This window comes from Mixophyes fleayi, chromosome 11 (genome assembly GCF_038048845.1).
Source record: "Mixophyes fleayi isolate aMixFle1 chromosome 11, aMixFle1.hap1, whole genome shotgun sequence".
Taxonomy (NCBI): Eukaryota; Metazoa; Chordata; class Amphibia; order Anura; family Limnodynastidae; genus Mixophyes; species Mixophyes fleayi.
The window spans coordinates 20,197,696-20,220,922 of record NC_134412.1 but is presented as its reverse complement, the minus strand read 5'-3'; the positions used below and the strand labels follow the sequence as shown (position 1 = coordinate 20,220,922).

Below are 23,227 nucleotides of genomic sequence, written 5' to 3'. Positions count from 1 at the left end.
CTGTGATGTCACTGTGAGCGCTCAGTGCACTCACATACTCCATGTAGCAGGTTAGTCTGTGATGTCACTGTGTAAGCTCAGTGCACTCACATACTCCATGTAGCAGGTTAGCCTGTGATGTCACTGTGTGGGCTCAGTGCACTCACATACTCCATGTAGCAGGTTAGTCTGTGACGTCACTGTGTGAGCTCAGTGCACTCACATACTTCATGTAGCAGGTTAGTCTGTGACGTCACTGTGTGAGTTCAGTGCACTCACATACTCCATGTAGCAGGTTAGTCTGTGATGTCACTGTGTGAGCTCAGTGCACTCACATACTCCATGTAGCAGGTTAGCCTGTGATGTCACTGTGTGACCTCAGTGCACTCACATACTCCATGTAGCAGGTTAGTCTGTGATGTCACTGTGTGAGCTCAGTGCACTCACATACTTCATGTAGCAGGTTAGTCTGTGACGTCACTGTGTGAGTTCAGTGCACTCACATACTCCATGTAGCAGGTTAGTCTGTGATGTCACTGTGTGAGCTCAGTGCACTCACATACTCCATGTAGCAGGTTAGCCTGTGATGTCACTGTGTGACCTCAGTGCACTCACATACTCCATGTAGCAGGTTAGCCTGTGATGTCACTGTGTGACCTCAGTGCACTCACATACTCCATGTAGCAGGTGAGTCTGTGATGTCACTGTGTGAGCTCAGTGCACTCACATACTCCATGTAGCAGGTGAGTCTGTGATGTCACTGTGTGAGCTCAGTGCACTCACATACTCCATGTAGCAGGTTAGTCTGTGATTCATTGGTGATGTCACTGTGTGACCTCAAAGCATAAAATGTTTATGTAGTAAGTTAGGCTGTGATTGGATGATGATGTCTTCTGACCAGCCTGACCATCTAGATAACGCACTGTAGGGGCCCTGTGAGAACTTCATGCTGGTTCTCTGATCTCATAATGTGATCTGATGTTGCTTCGTAAAGCCCTGTAAACTCCCCTTGTGGAATCAGTGGCCTCTATTTTCTTGGCCAATAATGCAAAAATAGATATCGATCCTACATGGGAATTGACGGACCCACGTTTACTTTGTTTTCAGAGACAGAAAGGGAGAAGGTGAAATTGGCTTTAATGTGCTATAAAATTATTTAAACTGATAATGCTGCTACAAAAATAAATATCCCTTCTTACAAATTACATAGAGCTGTGATTATTTGAATCTTGTGGCCTGACTGTGTTTATAGCTTGCTTGGTTGAAAATATAATAATAATAATATCACATGTACATGCTTATATTTCTATTGGTGTAGGCTGGTCTGAAGAAATTCCTGGAGTACGTACAACGCGGCTCTGCTGAGAAAGTGGCCAGATTGCTGGACAAAGGCCTAGATCCCAACTATCATGATTCAGAAACTGGAGGTACAACTTTTCCTCTCCTCATTCTTTAACTTCCTCACTCTCCCTCTCTCTCTTCCTACACTCACTCTCCCTCTCTCTCTTCCTACACTCTCTCTCTCTTCCTACACTCACTCTCCCTCTCTCTCTTCCTACACTCTCTCTCTCTTCCTACACTCACTCTTTCTCACTTGCTCTCTCTCACGCTCTCTTCCACTTCCTCGCTTTCCCTCTCTTTTCCTACACACACACTCTCTCTATCTCCCTCACTCTCTCTTCCAGTTCCTCACTTTCCCTCTCTTCCTAAATCTCACACTCACTTGCTCTCTCTATCTCTTCTGAGCCTTACTAGTGTCCATGGGCCTGATTGATTATGGAAAGTTAAGCAAAAAATTGAGTAAGTTTTCTTACTCAAGTTTTCTGGACAAAACCATGTTGCAATGCAAGGGGTGCAAATTAGTTTATTATTTTGCACATAAGGAAAATACTGTCTGTTTTTTCCATGTAGCACACAAATACTTGATAGCTTTGACAGTACCCCCCACGGGAAAACATGTTCCGTTTTTGGGAAGCCCTTAAATCGGGACTGTTGGGAGATATGCATACATTGTCCTCCCCCATCATCTTTCTCTTGCGCCTCTCCCCCATCATCTCTCTCTTGCGCCTCGCCCCCATCATCTCTCTCTTGCGCCTCGCCCCATCATCTCTCTCTCTTGTGCCTCGCCCCCATCATCTCTCTCTTGCGCCTCGCCCCCATCATCTCTCTCTTGCGCCTCGCCCCCATCATCTCTCTCTTGCGCCTCGCCCCCATCATCTCTCTCTTGCGCCTCGCCCCCATCATCTCTCTCTTGCGCCTCGCCCCCATCATTGTGCCATTTAAATTTAGCGGTGGAACAGACTGTGCTGCAGAGGTGTGCTGTTTTGGTTATACAATGCAACCCTTAGAACCATATTCCACCAGATAAACATGGAAATTCCGCACCCAAATATGGAACGAGACGAATATTCCACTGAATCCTTTTGGAAAATTTGTTCATCTCTGTTCATTGAAAGAACATTTTCTTTTTAAAACCATTCCTATTCCTGGCACATTAGGGGGTGTAACTACCAGAGTGACAGCTGTGCCAGAGTCCTAGAAGACAAACATGAAAAGTAATATGAGACAACTGAAGGTGAAATTGTCCCAGCAAGAGATCATTTCTGTGCCATGTGTGTGACTGAAAATAGGCAATATGGATTCTCCCAATTCTGAGTATTTATTTGCTCTGCTCAGGGAGAGTACATGCAGCACAACACAGCGATCTTCACTACATGCAGCGTTTTGACAGCAGAATTTCCATTGTGTGACGGGGGACGCTGTTCACCATTTACTTTCATGTAATGCTGCCTGAGCGTATCATCACTTTAAAACACCAATTTATTACTCAATAATTCATGGTATGCCTAAACGGGGGACTGACACTGATGAGCATTTTAACTCTTTGTATGCTAAATGAGGATAGAGGTAAGCAGATGCCAGTTGCGTTACAGGAGAGATATTTAAAGTTGAACCTCTCAGCCAGAAGGGTTATTTTCTTTAGAGCTCGTTAAGATGAGCGTTTTTTCTTCTGCTAATTTTTTTAAGCTCAGTTGCTGCTTGTCTGAATCCTGGAATGTTGGGGCCCTGTTTGGAAAAAGAGATGGATACATGAAAATGGAAAGCTGAGCAATGCGCAAACACTCCAGGGGGTAAATGTATGAAACTCCCACTTTGCAGGGGAAATTTAAAGGGGCGATGGCTTGTAAAGGCAAATTTGCCTTTACAAGCCACTGTCAGAATTTTTTCCAGGGCCCCTTAAGTTTCCAATCTGCCCCTAGATACCAAAACTGCTTTTACTGCAATTGGCATTGAAATGGTGTGACTGTTATGGACTGAAACCATACACTTGCTACCAATAGTTTCAGGGCTCTAGACTGACCGATGCAATTTGTTCATCTGTAGAGACGCCGTTGACCTTCGCTGCGCAACTTGAGGTGACTGTGGATGTCATTAGGATGCTGTGCCTGGGAGGTGCCCACATTGATTTCCGAGCCCGGGATGGCACAACGGCTCTGCACAAAGCTGTCTGCTCCCGGAACTACAACGCGCTCATGGTACGGTTAAGTTTAATGGTTTCAATGGTTTGTTGCCTAAATTGCTGCCAGTTCATATCAAACAACCTCCATGTGCATAACCTTTTTTAAACACCTCTCTACATTATACATGGTTTATATTGAATTATATTGAAGGACATATTCACATAAAAATTTGACTCAAAATTAAGCTACCTTTCCTATCACTCCCTCGTTACTGTAGGATGTAAGCTCGCTTGAGCAGGGCCCTCTTCCCTCCTGTCTCCTTACCCGTTCTTCTGCTCCGTGTCTATTGCATCTGCCTGCCTGGAGTTTCTGAAGTATTGGTACTTTGTTTATTGTTCTGTACTGTTATACCCTGTATAGTCTACTGTTTGTACTATGTGTGGCGCTGCGGAAACCTTGTGGCGCCTAACAAATAAATGATAATAATAATAATCCTCTGTAGTCAAAAATTTAAATTGCCCATTTAAAAAGTCAACAGTGAGTTATTACTACTTTTTATATCTTTAGAAGATTTTGTCATTTCTTTTTCACACCTAAACTTAGAGACGGTTTATGGGCAAGGCAGTGATTTTTTTTTACCATTCATGGGCCCCTCTAAAACTGAGTTTATTAATTTTCTAAATGTTTTTTAATGCTATATATATATATATATATATATATATATATATATATATATATATATATATATATATATATATATATATATATATATATATATATATATATATATAATGTGTGTGTGTGTATATATATATTTATATATATATATTTATATATATATATATATACACACACACATATATATATATATATATATATATATATATATATATATATATATATATATATATATATATAATTTATATATATATATATATATATATATAATTTATATTTTCTGCTGGAATAATTTGATGTTTGTCTTTAGATAATTGATAGGTTTCATTTTTTAATCAACTTTATTAGGCACCCCCTAAACCCTGGCACTCTAGGTCATCTAGTGGTAGTACCAGCCTTGTGATCTAGTAGATCTGAGAGAGATTACTTTCTGGAACCTTTCAGTAAGAAGTAATGACATAAAGCTTTTCAGTGGGGTTGCCTGGAAATATTAGAACAATTGGCTCTTGGGGTTGGAATTGGTATAGAACATAAGTAAGTGCGTGGAACTGCAAGTTCAGACATTTATGCACTTGTAGTTCCACATTGCTGGAAAGCCTGACATTGCTGAAGCTTGGTATAGAAGAAGGACATACGACTCCAAATAAAGAGGATGCGTATTTGTATCCTGCGTAAACTCTGCTTTTCCTACAAAATCAACATCTGGGGGTAAATGTATCAAGCTGAGAGTTTTCCGGCGGATTTGAAAAGTGGAGATGTTGCCTATAGCAACCAATCAGATTCTTGCTATTATTTTGTAGAATGTACTAAATAAATGATAACTAGAATCTCATTGGTTTTTCAAACTCTCAGCATGATACATTTACCCCCTGATCATTGTTTTCTGGGCACATATCTAATGACTGCCTAACGTGCAGAGTAGGAAATTAAAACCGCAAATAAAAGTGTCTCAGTAGAGAGAGAAACATTTTGTAATCTCCAAGCAATTATCTGTTTAGATTCTATTACATTGGTGAGGTCTGTACCATGTTGACGTTGTGCAGCACTGTGTCCGGGAGCATGCAGGACATGTCAGTGATGATATCTACACAATGAAATCCCAGAATGCTGGCTTTAATCAACACCCAAAACAGAGGGTTACGCAGGAATTTAAAACGAACCATGAAATCATGGAACTAAGTCTGTTTTAGTTTCTACTAGTAGAATTTTCTTCCCAGAAAAAAAAAGCAAAAGTAGATGAGAATGTGATTCATTCATCAAGTGCTAGAGATATCTGCAATGACACATGGAGGAATCGCGTGGCATATACATTTCTCATACTCAGAGAATCCTTTATCCACTAACCCTCAATGTAGAAATGATTGATTTAGGGGATCGCCGAGGGATGCAATATAAGGAGTAATGATTACAGTTTAACGCGTTTCATCAATGTGTCTGCCTCCCCCTATGATTTGTGTATCAATAAGAGCAATGGCATAAACCTATTTGTCACACATAGATCAACTCTATGAAGCTTCACAGACATGCTTTGCGCAGTCCATGTAAATGTCCTAAGCGCGTTACGTTCTCCGAGATACCGGGCAGCTGATTGGCATTGGCAATCGTCATAAAAGACACAACACGCGCTTAATGCAATTAATGTCCCAGTAATTGAACTCTATAAATAAGACAATAACATTGCACGCTATGGCAGTAAGTAGAGTACAAAATTATAAAAAAAATAATAAAATGCTCTAAAACTATTAACCCACGGCACAAAAAAAAACCAAATCACTATAAATATTTATGTTAAAGTGGCTGTTACCTCCAGATGACTTTAATTTATTGGCTTGGACTGCAGCTTATACTAAAAACATGCTATTACCTTACTACCTTTGCTCTTTGCTTTTTAACCATATTTCTCTATCTTCCTATCCGGGGGACACTGCTACCACGGGGTATAGAGCTGGCTCGCAGGAGCTGGGCTATTAGGAGTTAACAGATTCAAAACAGAATGTCCTCCCCTCTATATCTTTCACCAATTGATCTCCAGTTTAACTTAGGTGCCCAAGGAGTTGAGCATTGTTTTCATGGGGCTGCCTAGTTAGGGTTATTATTATTTTTTTTCCCATTCAAATGTTGGGGAGCTGTGACCTTACTACTTCATCTCAGGGGCTTGATCCCGGGATTAAGCGGGTCTCCCCAACACCGCCGGTTGCTCAGTTTTGAGAAGGCACAGACAGTACTATACACTAGTCCGCTTTCTATTCTATTTTATTATTCTATTATTATTTTATGGCCGTGGGTTGGGTGTATGGAGGCTTCTTTCATGATTCACAATAGTAAAGAAAACAGATTCAACTTGGGATCCAGGGATCTTCTGGCAATCCCTAGTGGACGCAATGACTGTATCAAGGAGATTCAGATTCCCGCCACTTCCATGCTTTCCCGATTCCCAGGATAGCAGAATAGGAGGAAGTTCCTGTGATCTTTTTGGCTCAAAAAAGAAGATTGGGATACAGTAACATTAAGAGATGGCGGAAGACCAGGATGGAGGTTCCTCTGCAGGAGGATCTTCTTTCTACGTCCCTTGTTTTCTACACCAGGGTCTAGATCGTCAGTTTTGCTTGTGACATCAACAGCATTTCGGAAAAATGTATATTTACATGTCTTTGGTGTTCTAAAACAGGTTTTCGCATTTATTCCTCTACAAGATGGTCTTGGCAGGGGCCTCAGACTTGGGGCCAAGACCTGAACTCTTAAGAAACTGTCGGTTTACTTTCATAAGGAGTTTTCCCTTAATGGTCAGATTCTTATAGGAAGTTTTCATATTCCACCCATCTAGGTTTCACCAAAATTCAGTGGGACCTTGAGTAAGAATTACTAAACTGCGGGTTTGCAACTGCGGGTGTCATTTATTTAGTACAATCTACAAAATGACAGGTAGAATCTGATCGGTTGCTATAGGCAACATCTCCACTTTTTCAAACTAGCAATTTAGTAAATACACCCCCTTGTCTTGTTCTTTCGGCTCTTCAGCTATCTCCATTTGAGACCTTGGACAAGGTTGAACTGAGAAGTTGACATGGAGAATCAATTTTCCTTCTTGCTATATTCAGCTGGAAGGGTTCAGAGTTTTTGGAGCGCTATCTTGCACATATTATTCGATAAGGTGGTATTATGTACTATGTCTTCATGCCAACCTCAGGTTGCGGCTGGTTTCATCTGGCTCAGGTGTTCATTATTCCTGCTCTGATGTAAAGGAGATGGCTAGGATCTGGGTCTTCCAGTGATTTAGCACTGATCGCCTTTATGCAGGTAGTCAGTGTGTGGTTGCTTTCCTTGGACAGCACTCTTTTCTGGTTCTTACCATTCACAGAAGAGTAGTTTGGCCAGCAGCACAACATGAATGTGTCCTTGGCAGATCGGCTATGCCGGGAAGCCTCCTGGTCCTCTGCCTATACTTGGCTTAGTTTACCGTTTCAGGTTTTTCGTGTCCCAAGATTCTAGCTTTGGACATAGTGTTTTGCGCACAACATGTCTGAGCGTACTCTCCCCTAGGGGCAGCTTTGGAACATCCCCATGTTACCAGAACATCCCCATGGTACCAGAACATCCCCATGGTACCAGAACATCCCCATGGTACCAGAACATCCCCATGGTACCAGAACATCCCCATGGTACCAGTGTCCCCCTGATAGGAAGAAAGAGAAAAGAGGATTTTTATACTTGCGTGAAATCTATTACTCTGATTCCATCTGGGGGGCACAGCGTTCCCACCCTTTGGTTCAGCTTTGAATGTTTGTGTGGCATGGGTGTTGTGCTCCTTTTATTCCTCTGTGTACCCTATCTATTGGGGCTTTAAATACTGGGGTAATTTAAATACTGGAACTCAGTTGGTGAGAAGTTATAGAGGCGAATAGCTCCTGCCAACCAGCTCTATACCCCATGGTACCGGTGTCCCCCAGATGGTATCGGAGAAATGGATGTAACCGAGCTAGAAAAATCCTCTTATTTATACCATCAAGCAGAGTTTACTTTTGGTGTCCTGGGATACGAGATAGAGCTGCTCTCTGGATCCACTTTTATCTGATGCAGGTCATCTGCCTAATGATAGAAATTCATGGCTGAAGGGCACGAACGGAAGCTATCGAGGAAAAAGCAATGTATTAGTGAAAGTTGCATAATAGTAATACAGTTGGCAATAATTTAAATGAATCCTCTAAAGGTGGAAAGCAATGAATGTGAAAAATACCATAGTGGGGATTGAATATGTATCATTTATAGACTTGGAGCTAAATAATAAAGCCGTTTTTAATGATTTTAATCTGTCATCTCAATCCTGCAATGGTGATATTAGGTTAGGTATTGCAGCTGTTCAAGTACAGCTGTGATATATAAATTGGCTTCTGCATAGAAGACATGCCGATACCAGCAAAAAGTGGAAGTATTACGGCTTTTCGCCCTTAGCCAAATCGGCTCCAACAGGTCTCTCTCCCTCTCTCTCCCTCTCTCCCTCTACCTCTCCCTTTCCCTCTCCCTCTCCCTCCCTTCCCCTCTCTCCCCCTCTTTTGCCTCCTCTCTCCCCCTCTCTCCCCCTGCTCTCTCACCCCCCCTCTCTCTCTCTCCTCCACTTCCCCCCCTCTCCCCCTCTTTCCTCCCCTCCCCCCCCTCTCTCCCTCTCTATCTCCCCCGGTTTCACCCTCTATCTCTCTTTCTCTCCCCACCCCTCCTCTCTCCCTCTCCCCCTCTCGCTCTCTCCCTCTCCCCCTCTCGCTCTCTCCCTCTCCCCCTCTCGCTCTCTCCCTCTCCCCCTCTCGCTCTCTCCCTCTCCCCCTCTCGCTCTCTCCCTCTCCCTCTCCCCCTCGCTCTTTCCCTCCCTCTCAGTTTTCTTACCATACAGGATATGGCCAGACAGCAGTGGTTCTTGGGTCCTCTCCACTGAAAGTCATCTTTGCAGCAGGGTCACGTCAAGCTTAATGGAGAAGAGAAAAAACAGTTCTGCATTTTTTTCAACCATAGTTCCTTCGCAATATTACTATAATACTGGCAGGACCCTAGGAGGATGGGACCACCGGAGCTGTTAAACACAAGTTCCTGTACAGTGACACCGGCGGCACAGTCAGAAACCCAGCTCTGCCATATACACACTCATTATAAGATCGCAAGATGTGTTCAGTCTGTGGAAAAATAACATCAAACAGGGTCTTGGATCAGGAGCTGTCGCGTAAATTCAACAGGGAAATACTTAAATAATTACCAACATTAATACACATCCAGTGCTTGCCATTTTAATGGGAAATTCAGTTTTGGGTGGAATATCCTCAGTAAAGCCCAGATTACGAAGTGCTAGGGGTTTGTTTGCTTAATGACCTGTGGATTCTATAGACCGATCATGGTAGAAAATGTCAGTAGTGTAGAGAGATTTGCATGCTTGGTCTAGAGCAAATTGACTTTTTATTAAATAGCCTTGGTAAAGCACTCAAGTGGCACAAAAAAAATCCATTACCAGGAAACATTTTAATTCTTGGCCGCTAAGATATGTGTCACATTGGACAGTATTTAGTAATCTATCACTTTTGTACAGGTAGAGCCTCTCATACCCACTGCCCCCTGCTGGCAGCAAGATTCGATGGATCTCGCCTACGTAATAAGAATTCTGGCGACACAAGTACTGATGCAATCGTTCGTCTGTTATCTCAGGATGGCGATAACCAAAGAAAATGAAAATAAATGTCTATTTTAAAAATAAAGAATTTTTTCAATGGCCAATATTTTTCCTTTATATATATATATATATATATTTTTTTTAATATATTTTACATTTTAATTTTAATTTTTTTTATATTAATTAGTGTAACTGAACACCAAAGTCCCAAAAGCTATACTCCACCTCGTCCATGCCCTTTACATAGGGCAACTATCGCAGACATGACCTAGTGATACTCGCCGACAGTGGGGGCTAACGCCGATGATAGCGCTACAGTGACCCTTTCGTGTATGGGGCAACGGCCCATCTCTGGTCAAACATCCGTTTTTGACTACGATAGAGATTTTAATTAGGTCAATATTTCACAGAACATCATGGGGTAAATGTATCAAGCTGAGAGTTTTCCGGCGGGTTTGAAAAACCTATCAGATTCTAGCTGTCATTTATTTAGTACATTCTACAAAATGATAGCTAGAATCTGATTGGTTGCTATAGGCAACATCTCCACTTTTCAAACCCGCCGGAAAACTCTCGGCTTGATACATTTACCCCCATATTAGAAGAGTGTAGGCAATAAGTACAGTTTAGCTCCATAATTATGGCATCCTTGAATGTCCAAAAGTCCAGAAAACAGACATAATTTTATTAAATGTAAATGTTTTATTTTATCTTCCACCTCGAGAAGAATAACCATTTGATATTATGGATCTCGTGACCAATAACACTTGTCATATAAACCTGTTCTAAATATTGCTTGCAACACAGCAAGAATAGAAAGAGATTCAGGGTTATATTTACTAAACTGTGGGTTTGGAAAAGTGTAGATGTTGCCTATAGCAACCAATCAGATTCTAGCTGTCATTTTTGTAGAATGCACTAAATAAATGATAACTAGAATCTGATTGGATGCTATCGGCAACATCTCCACTTTTCCAAACTCGCAGTTTAGTAAATCTAGCCCTCAGAGTTAACTTGAAAACAACCCATGCTTCAAGCCAAATGGGAAGGTGGATGAAATGTAGATTTAGAGACTCTCTCCACATATAGACCAAATTGCAGAATTCACATGTGGAAAAATCTGTCACTCGCTCGCTCTAGGACATAAAAAAATAATAATCACTGAATAAATAAGATGATCTTGGCTCCACACATTGACACACACACACACACACACACACACACACACATCTTGCATCTTCATTGGTAATCATTGCCCTAGAAGGAGAGGAAAGTTACATCCATTACGGATTGTAGGAGAAATAGGTAATATATTTTTAAAGGCACAACCCCCCCCCCCCCCCCCCACACCCCATTTTACATGTTAGGGTGTCTTGGGCTGAATCCTGGCATTATATGTTGTAATTCAAACCAGTTCAGCTAATCATTACTGCAGGGGTTAATTGCTAGCAGGGGGGAGGCACGCTACCATGGCAACATTTTAGGCATATGATACCCTCCTTTTTTCCATCGGAATGTTATAATATATACAGCAAAGCTGCTCAATTGGCAGACAATGGTTCAAGACAAAAAACAGATCTGTAGCCCACCGTCCCTTAAACAATAACTAGTTGCCATAGAAGCAAATGAGAGTGAAGAATATTGAGGTCAGTAGTAGGAGAACTATAGTCTCCTACTGCGACACATGTGTCTGTGAGTGGCCCTAATCCTTTCCGAGACCAGAGGAAATTGTCTTTCCAGGTAGTGCTTGCAGCGCACGTATCTTTATTTAACCCCTCGCACTGCTAGAGAAATTATATTCTGCCCAAATCACAGGAAAAAAATAAACCACATCTGTTACAAATCATGTGCTGCATTACGACCATTCATAGAACTTCATAGTATGTGTTCTAAATCTAGCCCATGTAAAACACATTTTGATATATAAAGCTGCACTCTGCTTGCATTGTGTTTAACCGGTTTAGGCTTTGCCTTTCCCTATCAACAAGTTATTTGGTGCCAGAAGTGGGGGATTGCAGCGATAATTTGCACACTTATTATGTGCATTGTAATATATATATATATATATATATATATATATATATATATATATATATATATATATATATATATATATTCCTTTAGATGGTAAGCTCTGGTGACCAGGGCACTCTTCCCTCCTGTTCTCATTACCCATAATTTTGGCTCGCCAGCTAAACTGCGCACCTCTTCCTTGGGCTCTCTACCCCTTGTATCCACTCTTCCATTGTCTTCACACCTCTTTCATAAACCTGTTAGTTGCGCCCACGCTAATTGGCACAGGTTATTTTCAGCCTGAGCTGAATATACCCCTTGCACCCCACTACCCATCCATGCTACCAGTAGTTGTGTCGTAGTGTTATTTGTTTACTGTATTGTACTGTTATAACATGTACTGTCTTGTTGTTTCCCCTCTGTACGACGCTGCTAACCTCATGTGACACCCTATAAATAAAGGGTAATAATAATAACCATAATGTATAATATATATTTCCCTATGCCAAGTGAAATTTCAGTATTTTATCTGCATATAATTCAAATGCTGTGACCATTTGCATCAGCAGACAAATGCAATAGTATATACCGCAGGGTGGCATGGCATGCTGGGACTGGTAGTTATACAAGAGCTGTCGAAACACAGGTTGCCCACTTCTGGTTTCCATACAGTATTTTTGTATTGTCGGTGCATTTTACAGTTGGAGTAGAGTTTATTGAAGTAAACTGTGCACAATGGATTAAGAATAGAGATATCTGTGTGAAGAGTTTAAAATATTCCAGTTGGCGGTAAAACACCTTCTGTAACAGGCTCAGTGCGCTGAAATAAAGTCTGCTCCATCTGTACGGGGCATAGACACATTGTATGTCATTAACCTTATAGGTTGGGTTGTAATAGAACAATGTTACATGGTAGATGTATATAATGGGTCTTGGGTAAGGTAGGAGCAGCAGACACATCTTTGGAGAACAGCTGTCATTTATACTGTCATTATCTATAAATATTATATATATGTTTATTTTACAGACACTTTTGGACCTGGGTGGTTCTCCAAATTACAAGGACCGGCGAGGTCTTAGTCCCCTGTACCATACCGCCATGGTAGGTGGGGACCCCAGGTGCTGCGAATTACTGCTCTATAACCGAGCTTACATCGGCACGCTGGATGAAAACGGCTGGCAAGAAATCCACCAGGTAATAAGAACCAGTGACTCTTCTGCACACATTATGGGGGTGTTTCACTAAAATTAAGTGCAGTGATTAACCAATCGGATGTTTGCTTCCATTAGTTTAACTTGTACTACAACAATTATAGCTTATTGTCGATTGTCTACCACAGGTCCACTTAGATTATTGCTGATTGGCTGTCACAGGTTCAGTTGAAGCTTATTGCTTGTTGTCTACCACAGGTCCACTTAGATTATTGCTGATTGGCTGTCACAGGTTCAGTTGAAGCTTATTGCTAATTGACTGCCACAGGTTCAGTTGAAGCTTATTGCTGATTGGCTGTCACAGGTTCAGTTGAAGCTTATTGCTGATTGGTTGCCACAGGTCCACTTTTGCACCATGTTAGTAAATCACTCCATGTCTCCTTACTGACTCTTCTCAGGCAATGCGTTATAATTTGTGCTTTTTTTTTTTGTATTACTTTTTTTTTGCTGGGTTTATTTTGCTGTATATTGTTGTTGTTTTGCGGTTGTGTTTTTCTCTCCCCAGGCCTGTCAGCATGGCCACTCACAACACCTAGAGCATCTTCTCTTCTATGGAGCTGATCCTGCTGTCCAGAACGCGTCGGGAAACACCGCTCTGCATATCTGTGCCCTGTACAACAAGGTCAGCCTCTCTGCAGCCACCACACCAGACACGTTTATAGTACACGTCTCCGTTAGATGTGAGGCCTGACCTCTCCTGTCGCTATCTGCCCCATTCGCTTCTTCTCTCTTTGTTATTCCTGTTCAATATATACTTTTCATATACTAATTGAGGCAATCAAGTAAATACTGAATAGTTGCCTGTCGTGGCCACGTTATAACTAGAGATATGCAAGCATTCGGTGCAAGCATTCGGTGCAAACGTCATTTTGCAGCAGAAGAGTCCGTTAGATGCAACGTTCCGGCGATACAATCCCCACGTTCCGTGGAATGACCATGTCACACTTTATTGGCAAATTCACGTTTTGTGGGATTTCTAGTCTATGAATTTGGCTCAGAGGATGACGGACAGTTTGTTCTGCGGTATGGTGGGGGGTAACGGAAATAATTTGAGAAATCCAACACTTAGTGCCGAATCCTGCCAACAAAATGCGTGAAGCTCTGCAGCCTAGTATGGGATGAGTGGAATATTCTACGGAACAGTTGTGGAATCTCTAGTCATAACCTTGCATTCAGCTGTCTGTCACATTACATTATATTTTTAAGAAGCCCTGCAGATTGTAACAAAACAGGGATGCTATATGCTAAAAATACACTCATGTTATCAGTGGGAAAATTGTACACAGTGCTGTGTTTTTGCTTACATTAAAACAACATTTTTGATGTTCAATGATTTAAGGGAAGAGTTATGCCAGGATAGAGAGAGAAAAGTTAGAATTCCTGTCCACCATGACTGGGCTATGGGACACACACACACACACTTACACACTTTTTGGACTTCACCTCCTGTAAGGCCAAGTGCACAGGGCGTGATGGAGCAATTTGCCCAGTATGTTAGAACTACGCTTATAAAAGCAGTTTGGGCCCTGAGAAAACTGCAGCCAAGCATGTTTTCTAAGACTCTTTTTTTTTTTTTAAATATAACAATAATAACTCCTAAGAAAAGGGCTCCCTAAGCACATGGACTCCCCACATTTATTTCTGTCAGGTCATTGAAAATTTGACAGAGCAACACGTTTATGTTAGTTTATATACATTAATTTATATATGCAATGTCTTTATTTTCACTACAGTGTTCCCACACTGAGCATCTGCCGCTGACATGGAGGGGCAGTAGCAGGCAGCTTCTTTACCTGTGAAGTTGCCAGTCGCTGCTCCTCCATGTTGGTAATGGGCAAGGAGTGAGGCGCTGGGCTGTGATGTCACAGCTCAGCGCCACACTCCCAAGAAAAGATAATGTGCCATCTCCACAGGAGGCAGTGGATGGGGAGACGCTGGACAGTGGCTGGGCAACTAGGGTGCCCAGGCCGCAGACGCCAACCCCACTGTTTGAAAAACAAAAACTGTCCAAACAGGAGAGGGGATTTTCAATAGCACACTGACTGAGCCAAATCTGATGATCACAGGAACTCGGGTAATAAGGTACATTGACATATCATACCTAATTTCACCAAAAACTAAATTTGAACTTTTGAAGAGGAACTAATACTGAAATAAAACACATTTTAATTTGTTATATAGGAGATAATAAATTGTCTTATCATTTCTTTTAATGTCAGAACAGCTCCGTAGAGCATTCAGATGTTGTTTGATGCATGCTGACATATTTCTGTGAATGTCTGTTCCACATTCCAAAACCCTTACTTAGTGATTATCAATAAATTAAATTATTAACAATAAAAGCGCAACAGCAGAAGTTTATTTACCTGTTCAGATAGCGTTCATAGATCATCATAGAAATGTATATATTATCAGAGTATTCTATCAGTAGGCTGATATTGTAGAACTGCTTTAATCCTGTATACAGCAGCCATTCATCACCTATACATGTCTGGATAGATGCCTCTTACAAACCGCTCTAACATGAGTGCTTTTATTTTTTTTTCTTTAGTTCAATCGCACAACAAATTTTCGGCAGCGTTTAAACAATCATTGTGCTTTGTGTATAACGTATGTTTGTAGCACCAATCATGCAGAGCTAAATAAATACACTACAACACGGGAGGGGGGGGGGGATATGGAAAGAACAAAGTGTAATTTTGTGGTAAATTACAGCAAAGAAAATGACGGCAGAGCCGGCTTTGTATATTTACAAGGTACTAATTTATGCATCTATGAGATTTGCACATGAAAACAAATCACTAATTCGTCTTAAGGAGCACAAGTAACGTTGACAGAACAGAGCAACACAATGTTAGGGAAAGCCATTTATTTTTACATGGGAGGTCTCCATGATCTAATATGAATTCAGGCACTGATATAATATCTAGACATATAAATGATGATGATGATGAGGATGAGGACTCGTGTGATAAGCTGGGTACACACTACAGAATTTTCCACCAACTTTTTATGCCGATCGATTTTACATGCGACCGATGTTCCGATCGCTCGGTCCATGGACTGCATACACACTAGCCTTGTTTAGGACGATAAAGGGAAGAGCGGACGTCCCTTTAGCGACTCTTTACAGCCATGTTGTCTTGAGCAATGATTGCAATTTCGTACACACTGAAGCTACATTTGCGGGGGATGTAATGATGATAGCCAGACAGGTGCAATACACATCTATATAAAACACAATCCTGTGATGTGCGGATACCGCACCACGTGGGACTGGTACAGACATCACAAATTTACATACACGCCCCCCAGCTCGAGGACGTATCGGAGGATTGTCGTGGATCGGTCGGAAGTTTATACACACTACAGAACGGAAACGAGATTGGAACGAAAATATTAAACGGTACGACCAACCAAATGAGGCGACAATCGTCCATTTGGGCAGACTTTCGACCATCGTGTCACTACACACACTGACCCGACTTTTGAACGAGCGGTCGTATGTCGGCTGATTAAGCCGATTATTGGACGAAAACCGTATAGTGTGTACCCAGCTTTAGATACCCAGACAAACAAAGAGAATCTTGAATGCACATTTGTGGTATAGATCAGTTGTCGATAGTTCTGATTGGATCGTTGTCCAGAGAGTTCCATCCACAACCACTCATATTTGCCTGCCTTCCCCTGATTGCAGGCACTAAGACCCAACTCAGCAGCTTAATTTAAAGGGAAAAAAAAAATGCAGGTCCATTGACCCAACACAAGATAGCCCACTATGGGACCATCCCGGGGGGGCAGATGCCTCCTGCCCTGCTTGCCCCTGTCTGCAGTATACATGCAGATGCTCCCAATTATGTGTCTGGGAGAAGTGTCAGTAGCAGGCACTGATCAGGGACAAGCATCTTGTGAATTACGTGGGTCTCTGGCACGAGAAAGGTTAGAGTTCTACTTTAATTACAGTTTCACTTTTATGTATGTCACGCTGGACTTCTCCTTTTATAGTTCCATACATTTCTGTTATAGAATGTGCAATGTGATGTAAAGGGCTCTCTCTGTAAACAGCATAGGATTTAAGTACAGCCAGTATATAAAAATTAAAATGCATTCCTGTCTTTATGATTTGCTGTCTTAATGTATTTCCCTAATCAGATTGCATTATGGCCAGATCTCAATATTCCAGTGATCTGACATGCTCATGATTACACATAGACAGATCTTCATGTAGAAACACATTATAGACTGGTCATAGGTTAAATGAAGAATAAAAACTGTCTAAGGATCATAGCACCCTCTGCTGGTCATAATAAAGATAGCACTGAATCTAATATGTACTTTAACTAGAGATGCTCACTGACCACCGTGGTTTGGTTTTGGATTTGGATCTGGATTACCTTTTGGGTTTTGGTTTTGCCAAAACCGCCCTTGCGTGTTTTAGTTTTGTTTTTGGTTTTGTTTTGCTTTTTTTGACAAAATTGCCACTTGTTGGACGAAAATCACATAATTTAGCTATTATTTTGTGCCTACATTATTATTAACCTCAATAACACTCATTTCCAGTAAATTTTTAGCACCTCACAGGTCACAATATGATTTTCATATACTTTTGCCCAAAAGACTGTGCCATAGCTCACCCCCAAATAGTTGCCAGTGTTCAGTGCTTCAACAGAAGTAATCAGACTTAAATTTATTTTTCAAAGTCTCCACTCACATTGTATTGTGCTGTAGCATTATTAATAGGCCTGGCAGTGTTCTTTAAAGTGCAGTGACATTGTACTGTGCGATCAATATGGATTCACATCAGTCGAGAACAGACCAGGAGCATCAAGCAGCTGCTGGCACCAGTCCTGATGATAGGAATGCCTGTACGTCATTTGTTAAAGCCTATGTTAAAGACTGAGGTCCATAGTGTTTTTAAAGTGAGGGAAACCAAAATGTAAAAAAACACAATTTTCCTTGGTAAATTAAAAAACACCTGTAATCACGGCAAAGTTAAATGGGGTAGGGACTGATGTGAGCTAACATAACTTATAACTATATCTTGTAACTATCTACATAACTAACATAACTTATAGCTATATCTTATAACTATCTACCTAACGAACATAACTTATAATGGTTTCTGCTTAGTTCTCATCTGCTCTGTACAGCGCAGCACAATTACTGGCGCTATATAATTAGCTGCTGCTGATGAGGATGATGAAAGGGACGTGCAGGAGATGCTGTCTGTGGCTGGAAAAAGTTCTGGACTTTACCGCCATTCTCTAACAGCATGTAGGAGATTGCAGCAGGAATGTACCCAAGTACGTCACATTTTTCCGAAGTAGGCTACACTGTGTATCAGCGGCTTCACTAAGAGGCATACAGCTGACAATCTGTTGCAAAAATTAAGGGATGTCATTGCAACATAGCTAATCCGGCTTAGACTCTCCTGAGGATATGTGATTTCTGGTAACGACACCAATAGAACTTTTAAAAAATTACAATGACATGGAGGAGAGGCTGTTTGTGTCCCGAAAGTGTCATTTTCGGGATTCTGCAACAGCATATAGGAGAATGCAGCAGCTGCAAGAAGACTAGCATTTGAGGGGAATGTACTTTAGTCCAGCGAAGTAGTCACCTGTGAAGAGAGTGCAGACACGGTTAGCTTGAGTCAAGTGATTGCCTTAATTATACTTTTTGAGAAGCAGCTAGAGAAATTTTGCAGATGAAATAAAACTAAGTTAATCTTCTAACTATATTGTAATTGTAGATTAAGTACTTAATTTCCTTCGTCAGGATCCAAGAGCTATCAAGATCTTGTAATGATGTCTACTTCAGTTTCTCTGGCAACTGCTTCTCGGAAAAAACTTAGCTTTCCCAAGACACCCAGTGGTGATGCAGATGAGTCAGCACAACATTTTCTACGTAGAAATTGTCAGTAGAATTTCCTTGCAAGTTCTACAGACAAGCCTGCTTGTCTTCCTCTTCATCAATGACTCTTAGCAATTGAGCACTCGTCTTTGGGTGTTATCTATATAACCCAGTAGAATTTGCCTGCAAACTCTACAGACAAGCCTGCTTGTCTTTCTCTTCATCAATGACTTAGCAATTGAGCACTCGTCTTTGGGTGTATATTAAACCCTACACTAATTAGTGCAAATTCAGAAACAAAGCCTGCAAGGACTTGTAGATTGATAAAAATTATCAAAGCACCTCTTCTCTTTGGGTGTATATTAGACCCTACACTTTGTAGTGCAAATTCAGAAAAATACAGTTCAATGACAGGTGTATGTATGTGTATATATATATATATATATATATATATATATATATATATATTACACACACTGTACTGCATGCATAGTGGCCCCCACTCACACACACTGTACTACATGCATAGTGGCCCCCACTCACACACACTGTACTGCATGCATAGTGGCCCCCACTCACACACACACTGTACTGCATGCATAGTGGCCCCCACTCACACACACACTGTGCTACATACATAGTGGCCCCCACTCACACACACTCAGCCCGAACCTGTTTGTAATCAGTACAGTGGATGCAATGTATGCTATGCTATAATATTGTACTTCATAGTAGGACTTAACTTTTCCTGTATACTGGAACTAACATCTGTTATTATATAGTGTGAACGGGCAACTGCACAGTTCCTCTTCTCTTCTTCTGTATGTTGGCTGCAATTCTCAGTATCTGAGCATTCTGTACATATGCACAGTACCAGTTCTCTTATTTATCCTGGGTATCACATAGTTGCCTACCGTACTCCCGGAAGAGCAAGGCAATCTCCTGGATTCTGGTCCTTCATTAGTTAAGGGGTGGGGCTTAGCATGCGATTCACGCGTTGTTGTGGCCCCACCCCCTGCCATAATAGGCCAGAAATGATTATGCCCATTTAGGGCTAAGTGATGCCATTCACAGAGCCCCACTCCACATGCCCACCTCACTCTGGATCTCCTGGATTCAATCTTGCCAAAGTTGGCAAGTATGGGGTATCCTTTTTAATATCTGTTATGCAATATATGGGCAAAGCAAAGTGGTCCTTACCTTGATACAAAATATATAGCCCCAATCTGCACACATACATGCATAGCACCTCCAAATTACACTGTGCCTACAAACCCCCCCTACACTTGAATCACGACAGTTCTGTGGTTTAGAAGGAGGCAATGGCTTCTAGGATACTCCTCCTCTTGGCTGCATTAAAAAAATTTTGAACATTCTACAGTCTAAGACCCATTTTTGTGGGGATCTGAACTTTGACTTCAACGAAATGGCTGCCGTGAATAATCTCACTTTTGGCTCTAGTGTTTCTGTGACTTTAGAGAAAAGGAAAATCTGGTAAAATTAAGTTACTAGTGATATTCTGCAGTCTCTTGGCTGCTGAGAGAGATGTGAAGCACTAGGTGAGGAACTGCAACACTAATTGTATTTTTCCCCCCATTTAGTTGGATGTGAGTGGGAAAATTAGTATTAATTTTGCTCTATTACTGCACAAGTTATTACATTATAATATTTTGTTAAGATAGTCAAAAATTATTTATTTGAAGGAGAATAATATTAATGTGGGTTTTTAAAGTACCGCTTACTTTAGGCCTTGTTTTGTTTATTTAACATACGTTATTACATTTATATGCATAGTACTTTTATATTTTTATTATTATATCAGCAATGTTTTATTTTGTTTATTTATTTTTTATTTTTATCTGAAACCAAGCATTTGGAAATCATCCCCCCTCTAGAAATCCTGAGTTTGCCTCTGGATATTTATACATACCCCTAAACACATTTGCACAGCCTCCACCCTAAATGGTCACTGCGCTACGGTCCCTCACAGAAAACTTTCAGTCCCAATCACATATGCAACTTTTTTTTTTTTTTATTAAATTTTACCTCTGCAGTTTTACTGCTGTGACAAACAGAATTTAGCTTGACATTAATAACCTTGGTTGTACCTGTTTACGGCCCAGAAAATAATTCTGGTGGCCTTTTTTTTTTTTTTTTAATTTTTTTTTTTATTTTACTTCTCTCCCTAAATGATGTGCCATCCTCTCTCCTTACTCTCCAGGAAACCTGCGCTCGTGTATTGCTTTATCGTGGGGCGAGCAAAGATATCAAGAATCACAGCGGACAGACCCCCTTCCAGGTGTGTATTTTACACTTTTAAAACATGTCACCTCTGTTGTTCATAGTTTATGCTGCATTCCTTAGAAACATGCATTATTTCAATTTTTTTTTATATTTTTTTATATAAGGAACTATACTTGTTTAAACTTGTATGCAGGGGGAGAGGGCGGGGTTTACATCACTCCGGAATGTTGGGGAGAGTAAGGAAATCCGCACAGCAGGTTGTTGAATTCAGACTAAGGGGGCGTAACCTGTGATGTCACGATGAGCTTGAGGGGCAGGGCCTGATTATCCAATAGGCTGGCTAGGCTGCAGCCTAGGGCACAAGGCGTTTGTGAGGTGGGGGTGTGCAAAATTTTTGGAGGTGCTAAATTGTGACAGGAGGAAGTATACACTGAAAGTAATTTTAAAATATAAGAGAATACTTGTTCTCCAAAATAAGACGAAAAGATGAAAGAAAAATATAGTAAGGTTGACGTAGTCCCACGCTAAAGGCTGAAGATAATGAGCCAACATTGGGCAGGCACTAGAGGATAAGCAAGTAGGAGGGACAAGAATGGTGCCAGGCGTAGGCGTGACAGCCTCCTCCCCATCCCATCTTCACCCTCTGTAGCGCTCGTTCACTCCTCCGTTCTGCTGTACAGTTCTGGTTTTAAAGAAAACAGAGTGACAAAGATTGCCGTGACCCTTTTAAAAAAACAAGTGGCGCTATAAAAAATATGGGAACATAAACATTTGGGGGGAGAGAAGCCGGATTTTAAATTATGGAGAATGCTTTTTTACTTACCATGTATTAGCCTGGCATGAAAGTGGGCACTCTGAGCTTATTACCCTAGGGCCCTTGATCAGGTCCTATTGAGGGGGCATATTTGACCCACTCTGTTTAACCAATTAATGTTTGGATTATATTGGCAGTCTTTCAGTTTGTGCACCTCGTTGACGAAGCGCACTTGATGTGCAGTGTCTCCTCTTCTTCTTCCTCTAAGACAGCTAAAAAGAGCTGGAAATATCTGAAGAAATGCACTGTGCAAAAGTGTAAATATGACACAGAGTCCATCAATCTAATACATTAGTTCCGCCCCTTTAATTATGTATTTTGTCTGTTTTCATCTCCTAAAATACGTGCCTTATGAGGCCCGTTGACTGCAAACTGTGAAATGTGTCTTTTATGGAGAAGGGGGGGGGGGGGGTACAATACAGCTTCATAGTTTAACCAACCTGCAGTGTACAGTGAGTGTCATATTTTATATACACACTTCATATTTGAAAATGTCACATTTTGGGTTTAGTTCTTGCCATTTAAATTCACGTGAATTCAGTCACTTCATATTATTTTAAGACATACAAGCTATTGCCTTATAAATACCTGTGACACCTCCCAACCTGGCGTTCTGATCCACAAATGTCCTGGCACAATGATTTAGAATAACTGATGTAATCAATCAATAGAAGCACAACAAGGACATGCGAGATTGACGGAGAAAGTGCTTACAATCTAATACAACCTATGTTAATAAGTACTCCCCAATTGCGCAAGCAAAATTCACAAAACATTGGAAACACTGCAGGCAGCCATTGCACATGTTTTGTGTTTTGTTGCAGAGAATCACGGATGGCCCATTTGTTTATGGTAGTTTCAGTATTGGATTTGCGGATTTGGCGAGGCGAGCAGGATCACAGCTAATATCCTGCAGGAGGCCTGGCTGACTACAAGATTAATTACACTTTGCTAACATGAAGGGTCCTTGGCTTGAAGTGCTCAGGCCCTGTTTGTATGACCAGCCAGCAAACCCTGCCTCTTAGACCGTTCCCAACTGATATTTAACATTCACTTCTCATATTCATTACAAACAGGGTTTGTTGTGTATATTTTAGTTTTTAATTTCCTTTCCCCCGCCGCAGGCTATAGCGTTGTGCATAATTTAGAATTATTTGTCACAATTCAATGCACGGCCTCATTCCGCACAGCTATTACCGTGCAAAGAAGATGATTTGCAAATAGCCATTTAGTGTATTTTCTTATCTCTTGCTGTATTATTTCCAAATCTTCATATCTCTCTCTCTCTCTCTTCCTCTCTCTCTCTCTCTTTCTCTCTCTCTTTCA

The 23,227-nt window shown here is 41.1% G+C and overlaps 1 protein-coding gene across 1 annotated transcript in view; it reads left to right on the top strand.

Moving 5' to 3' along the window:
• The window catches only part of SHANK1 (SH3 and multiple ankyrin repeat domains 1), a 394,846-nt gene that overhangs the window by 211,769 nt on the left and 159,850 nt on the right, over positions 1-23,227 (top strand). The window contains exons 5-9 of the mRNA XM_075190961.1: positions 1,298-1,406; positions 3,364-3,515; positions 12,806-12,973; positions 13,496-13,612; positions 21,065-21,142. Of these exons, the coding sequence (XP_075047062.1) occupies positions 1,298-1,406; positions 3,364-3,515; positions 12,806-12,973; positions 13,496-13,612; positions 21,065-21,142 (624 nt within the window). The remainder of the gene's footprint in view (positions 1-1,297; positions 1,407-3,363; positions 3,516-12,805; positions 12,974-13,495; positions 13,613-21,064; positions 21,143-23,227) is intronic.